At 43.1% G+C, this 7104-nt stretch overlaps 1 protein-coding gene across 1 annotated transcript in view; it reads left to right on the top strand.

Moving 5' to 3' along the window:
• Positions 1–7104, top strand: part of MAGI2 (membrane associated guanylate kinase, WW and PDZ domain containing 2) — a 318539-nt gene that overhangs the window by 301058 nt on the left and 10377 nt on the right. Inside the window, exon 16 of the mRNA XM_019655111.1 lies at positions 6764–7101. Within this exon, the coding sequence (XP_019510656.1) occupies positions 6764–7101 (338 nt within the window). The remainder of the gene's footprint in view (positions 1–6763; positions 7102–7104) is intronic.

Here is a 7104-nt window from a genome sequence, read left to right as displayed (position 1 = left end):
GGGAATTGGGGGAGGGGAACAGTGTTGGGGAATTGGGGAAGGGGAACAGCCAAGTTGTTGTCCTTCAATCTTAGTTGTGGAGGGCACAACTAGCTCAGTTCAAGGTGCCATGTTCAATCTTAGTTGTGTGTGTGTGTGTGTGTTGTGGGGGTGGGGGGGCGCAGCCCACCATCCCATGCAGGAGTAGAACTGGCAACCTTGTTGTTAGGAGCACGTGCTCTCAGCAGCTGAGCCATCCTGCCACCTGTTGGCAGCTCAGTGGCAGTTCAGCTCGTGCACAGCTAACTGGCCCATGTAGGAATCGAACCGGCGACCCTGTTGCTCAGAGCTCGCGCTCTTAACCAACTGAGTCACTAGGCTGGCCCCTCATTGTAGTTTTAATTTGCATTTTGCTATTAATGATGTTGACATCTTCCTATGTGTTTGCTATTCATATATTATCTTTAGTGAAATGACAATCCAAATCTTTTGCCTATTTTAAAAATTGGGTTCAAACTATAAATTTAATGGCTGATGTGTATATAAACATTCATATATATATATATATATATATATATATATATATATAATTACTGTGAGCACATGGCTGTGGTATCACATATGTATTATTTCATTTGATCATCACAACTCTGGGAGGGCAGCAGGGTAGATATTATTCCCAATTCTCACTTCTCAATTTCCCTGACAAATTGAGGCTGGAAACAGTTAAATGACTTGCCCAAGTTCATACCAAGTGGCAGTACTACAGCGAGAAGCCAGGCCTGCCATTGACTCTCTTTCCACCACAAGTTGCTGACTTACTCCTCCTAAAGACAAATAGGGTCACTGTCTACTAGGCAGTACTATGAACTGTCAGCTGAGGGTCCAGTGACTAAGCCAGCCCAGGCAAACTTAGGGAACGGTAAAGTCTGTTCTTCCCAGCTGTGCTACACACGTCCAACCCCTTACCGCAATGAAACTTCCCTGTGCTTGGTCTCTTTTCTCTGGAGTCCAACTCCCAGCTACTAGTACTAAGAAAAAAATCTATTAAATAAACCTTCCCTGACTTTCTCCTCTTCCCACCCCAAGTGGGAATTTTTTATTTTGAACGGGGGATTTTAGAAACATCACTTCTTCATGGCAGGGGTTTTCAAACTATTCTGTTAGCCCTTCAAGGGTCCTGAGAAATGGCCTAACCAGACATGCAGGTGGGAGTGGGGGTCCAACAGCAAGGGCTTTGGCTCCACCCCTCCTCACCAAAGCAGGTCCGGTTTTTATCCGTTTTACATATTGGACTTTCATTTAAGATTTTATTGGAAAAAAAAGAATGTGTTATTTTCCAAAACATGCTTGAGATAAATTAACCAGCATATTTCTCATATACCCTGTAATGCAAATATTTGACTAATTAAAACTGATCCCTAGGCACTCCCACATCCCCAGATCAATCTGGATTATCAGGATTTTACCCCATTGGAAAATAGCATTGAGTGTCCTAAGCTGTTCTCCATGACCCTCCTCTGATGGGTTATACCGAGATACTGACTCCTGTTAGCCCTTGGGACGTACAGGAAGGGCTTGGCCGGTATCATCAGACCTTGATCATTTTCATGTTTACCCCAGCGCACTGCCTAAATATTATCTTTTTCTATATGTGTCCTCATATGGAAAAGTTTAGAAAGCACTGGAATAGAATAGTGGCTTGGGCCTGGGCTCTAGAGTTATGTAGTCAGTTGTCCTGATTCTCATTAACTACCTGAGTGGTCCTGGCAAATAGCTTAATGTATCTAAGCCTCAGTTTCCTCATTTGTGAAATAGGGACAATAGCCCCATTTTCTGAGAACTGTTGTGAGGATGAAAAGATAATGTACATGATACATACAGCATGATACATACACTTTTGGGTCCACACGAAGCACTCAGTCAATGGTAGCTGCAATAACAGCCCCATCGAGCCCCGAGATGTGTCCTTTCGGCCCTGGAGTAGTTACAGTGTGCCAGGGCTACCGCCCCACCTCCGATTAGGCTTTCACAATGAGGATAGCTGTGAAGCATCACTAAGCAAGTATGGCCACAATTTTTAAAGTTGTTAATGTTTATGACACCTACTTTACATTTCGGTGGTAATAAAAGCATTACAAATGCATGTTTGAAGGCCATTAATAATGTCGCCAGACTGGAAACAAGGCTTCAGAAAAAGCAGAAGCAAAGTAAAACAATTCATTCTAAAGTTTTTAAATACGTATTTTTCTTATTTGTATTTTGTTACAAAAAGCAATCACCTTCGTAATGTTTGAACAGATTCAAATAAACCATTATGGTTTGAACACATCTTTAAAAGATTTTTCCTTTGAATACCAAATGACTTCACATTACTGTCCTTTGATCTATTTTCCCATAATATTCTAAATTAAAAGAAAATATATTTCCATGTAACCACGTCAGTATTCTCTAACTCAGCCAACTACAGGTTGCAACAGAAAAGATTTTTGTAAAGAAGAAGTAACACTACCAAACCCATGAATCTCTTCACAGAATAATTTTATTCATTTGAGCAGTAAAAGAATTTATGTTTCCAATATCTAGCATCGTATTTTCAATTCAATCTAGGTTCGAGGTGTAACACTCTGAGGAATATTTTCAAAGTTCATAGTACTATCCCTGCCCTTAAGAAATCTAATTTCATTATCCTCTGATTCCAGCTCATACTTCCAGCATTTTCACAAATTGACACCCTAACTGTAGCAACTGACCATCTGTGTCTAAGGTTCAAAACAAATAGCATTTCAGAGTCTCCACTTGGAATAATGATGGATCTGCCTCTGACAATCACTTTAGATGGAATTTTCTGTCATATGCCCCCAAGAGATGAGCCTCATTTCTCAATCAAAACAGTGGAGAGCAAAGGAGCCTAGTTTCAGCTGAGCTTGTAGGACATCGCCCACTTCAGAAGTTATTCAACAGCCCTGTTCTATTGCCTACCAGCCATGCAGCCTCGAGCAAGTTACTTAACCTCTGTGTGCCTCAGTTTCCTCATCTGTAAAATGTGCACGTTTTCATGTGAATAAATTTGAAGAGTTTAGAAGAGTACCTGGTCAATGTTAGCTGTTGCCATTATTAGTCATAACCAATGGTGGTAATATTGTTATTACCTTCTGGAACACCCTAACCCAAAGTGAAGATGCTAACGAACTATCTCAGTGGAGAGATCAAGTAGGCAGATGGATATAGCAGCACAGAGCTGGTAGCAAAGAGCTCAGCAGGAACCTTTGGTAGTACTGTTGTATAAAGGCTACATGAATAGTTGAGAACACCTAGGAGAGACTCTGAGGAATGAAAATGACCTAAGACAAAGCCCTGAGGAATGCCAATATTAAAAGCCGGGTAAAATAGGAACCTACAAAGTAAATTCAGAAAGAACTACCAGAGAGACAGGACAAAGAGCAGGAGAGTGGAGTGTCATGGCCGCCAAGAGTCCAGCTTGTTTCTGGGAGAGGTCAGCTGTGTGCTATGTGGTGAGATAAAGCATTAAGGTGAATACAAAGAGGTGTCCTCTAGATTTGACAACAGATAGATCATTGGTGACTTTGACTAGAGCTGTTTCACTCAGGCACGGGTATGGATGGAGGAAGCCATTTTGAAATAAAAGGCTTTTTCCTTTCTGAGTTCAACAATTGGGCCTGGGGACATTGTTTGGACAAAGGGGCTGCAGAAATTCCAGCAGGCCCACATGGCTGATTTCATCTTTCCAGGATGCATCTCTGTTATTTTTAATTCTAGTTAGAACATCTCAGACAGGAAGGATGTGTGGAGCTTATCCCCTGGACAATTACTTCATAAATCACACACATTAGCCAGTGATCAGGTTCAAGGAAAAAAAGAGAGAGGGCGGGAAGGAAGGAGGAATGAAAGAGGGGAGAAAGAAAAAAAAAAAGGTTTGAAGAAATGAGAACCAAATGTGATTAATTCTTCTGGTTATTGTGTGTCAAGATTTCATGAAAACTGGAGTTTGAAGTGTTAGAGAAGGGGTCTTCTTGACTGCTGCAGTTCATGTCACCTTGATGAGGCAGGTGGTGGCACAGGGTGGGAAAGGGGCTGCCTGCTGCATGTCCTTGGTGCTTTACTGAGCTTTGCAGGCTCAGCCTGGTGCGGACTCTGCATGTCCAGTATTCAACTGGAGAATTCTTCTCCAGAAAAATGAAAACTATTAAACCACATATATACATGTCCATCTTTTAAATCATTTTACTTTATGATCTAGTTCATTTTAATTTTAACTGATATTCTTAATCAATAGTGACTGAGAATATTTTGGCTTTTAACTTCTAAGTATTTAATGATATATAAGCAAACACTGGAGAAATGTTTTTACAATAAGAGGAATTATTTTGTATTTTGAATAATTTCACCTTCTAGTTTATCACTGTAAGTAAGATGTTCAGAAGTAAATGCTAAGTATTCTATTCAAGGATGGGATCTAGTTCCTGTTAGTCAGCAGTGGCCACTGGACATGTCCATTTCACATGCTTTGATCCTATTTGCAAGGTAACATCTTAAGAAAATTTTCTCAGTAAGTAACAAGAGTAAAGAAACCAGACATTTTACTCCTGGCTGACCGGTTTTGCAATCTTGGTCAAGTTACTTAACCTCTCTGTTTCAATTCCTCCTTCAGGAAGTGGTGTGAATAATCTTAACCTCCCCGTATCTCAGAAATAATTTGAGGCCAGCTAATTAACTCTACTATATGTGATGTAATTGCGGGAAAAGAGCTATGAAAATTTGAAATATCACTACCATGGTCCAAGTTAGCGATTACCATTGCAGAACTACCTTCTAGTTAGGCCTTTCGAAGACCACGTTAACTCTTTCAGGCAATATCTTCCTATATTGGTGGAATTGCCACCATCTATCTGCTAGTTCAATTTTAACAAGGTAACCAAAGATACCGGAGATACAGCAAAACCACCCCAGGGAATCACAACATATGGGAATGGCTGACTTATTGCACTTATTCAAAACCTCACCTGCAAGTATGCTAGTTAATGTGATCCAGTCCATATGTAGGCAGCCACTGGGGCCCAGAAAGAAAATCTGACTCAACTGTGTGTAAAAAATAGTTATAATCCTCCCATTGCAAGGCGCTTCTTCCTTTGGAAGTGCATGTCTCACCTCCATGAGGTAGACATTTTCTTCCCACCTTATAAAGGGAGAACTTGAGGCTCAGAGAGATCAGGTAGTTGGTCCAAAATCACATCACTGGTAAATGCGAGGGGCAGGATTAGATTCTATGTCTTCTGATGCTTTTCTAGGATTTTTTTTCTTACTATGTCAACGTGATGATGGATATCAGTTTATGGAAAGAAGAGAATATTTTGCCCTAAATACTCCATTCAAATTTCACATCAAAGGAGAAACGTTTTTACAATTGATTTGATATCCTACAGGTGGCCATAACTATTGGAACTATCCACCCCACTGCCCTCTTCCTCTCCTTATCTCTTTACAAATCAGGATCAAAGTTACCAGATAAGAATCCTCAACTTGTAAACAAAGTAGACCCTGGACAGTCACAGATTGATAAGCATATGGGCCCCTGAGGGTCTCTGACACAGAATGTTACAGGAATTTGAATCACATGCACTGAGGCTGGTGTGTGGGGCTGGATCTCTTAGCTAGTGAGGGAACCTGGCCTGCCACTCAGCATTCAGATATCAGTGTGGCTTCTGTGTTCCCCGTTCATAACCATATACCAATTCTATGGAGAAAAATTACACTCTAAAATGACATTCCAAAATTTGAGCATTTCCATGTCTTGGGACATATTCCTTACAAATTTCAAGGGTTCACTTGTATTGGATTTCCCAGCTTTAATTTTGCTTTAGTAGCCAGAAACTCAAGGGTAATGTTAGTGCTCATAGTAGTAACTAACTCATCTCAGGTTAACACATTTGTTTTCCTTCTACTTGGCTTCTGACCAGTGGTGGCATTTAAAATATATATACCATTTCTCATTTTTATCATTCTATTTTTGTATGCATTTTGTTGTTGTAAATTGTCTCAAATCCTTTCTGAAAGTAGAGGGATCTTAAAGCTCAAATAAATGTTGAAACTAGGCTTCCTAGAAAGAAAAGAATTAAGGTCAATGATTTCTAAAAGACAACCATGAATGTTTTTAGAATTTTTCCAAAATCTAAGACTATCTGATGGTAGCCAAGAATTATGCTTTGAGTGACACCTAATGGTCGAGAAAGTCACTCTCCTTTTTCCAGAGAACTCAGGCTAGTGTTTCTCAAAGCTTGGTTCTTGGACCACCTTCGAATCATCTGGATGCCTGTTAAAAATGCAGAGAAATTCCTGGGTTCTGTCCCACCTACTGGAATCTCTGGGCCTGGCCACCGAGGAATCTCTATTTTTCACAACTTCCCCAGGTGATTCAGATGTATACTCTGATTCAAGTGCTGCCAAGTCAGATATACACACAGGGCTGTCAGACCTGATGACACCCCCAGGAAGTTAGACGTGGCCAAGGCGAGGGGATGGGTTAGGCCCGGGCTGTGCAGTGACATCCCCGATCTGTCCATCAGGGGAGGGGCTGGGGTAACGAGGGCAGCGAACCCGCCATCCCCGGGGTGCTGGCGGCTGCCCTCTTGGCAGCGAGGGTTGGGGTGGCGGTGGCTTGGGACCTCGAGGCGGTCGCCCCGCCTTGTCCCCGACGTAGAGAGAGGTCGCGGAGCGCCGACGGCTGCGCGGCGCGGCTCCTAACGCCTGTGCTTCCGCCCCGCAGACGAACCCAGCTGCTGGAGTTGTCCCGCTGCCGCCCCCGCAGGTCTGCCGGAAGTAGGCGTCGCCCTCGAAGACGTCCTCTCGCCATTCTCTCCATCACACACAGCCCCACCCTCCGACCCTTCCCACCAGATAAGCCCAGACCCGACTTGGGATATCAAAAGGGAACACGACGTTAGGAAACCAAAGGAGCTTTCAGCCGGCGGCCAGAAGAAGCAGCGCCTCGGGGAGCAGAGGGAGCGCTCGGCGAGCCCGCAGAGGGCCGCGCGGCCGAGGCTCGAGGAGGCGCCCGGCGGCCAGGGGCGGCCCGAGGCCGGCAGGCCCTCCTCAGAGGCCAGGGCG

The sequence above is a fragment of the Hipposideros armiger genome, unplaced genomic scaffold, assembly GCF_001890085.2.
Source record: "Hipposideros armiger isolate ML-2016 unplaced genomic scaffold, ASM189008v1 scaffold_236, whole genome shotgun sequence".
Taxonomy (NCBI): Eukaryota; Metazoa; Chordata; class Mammalia; order Chiroptera; family Hipposideridae; genus Hipposideros; species Hipposideros armiger.
The sequence above is the reverse complement of the archived record's forward strand: the minus strand, read 5'-3'. Positions and strand labels throughout refer to the sequence as shown.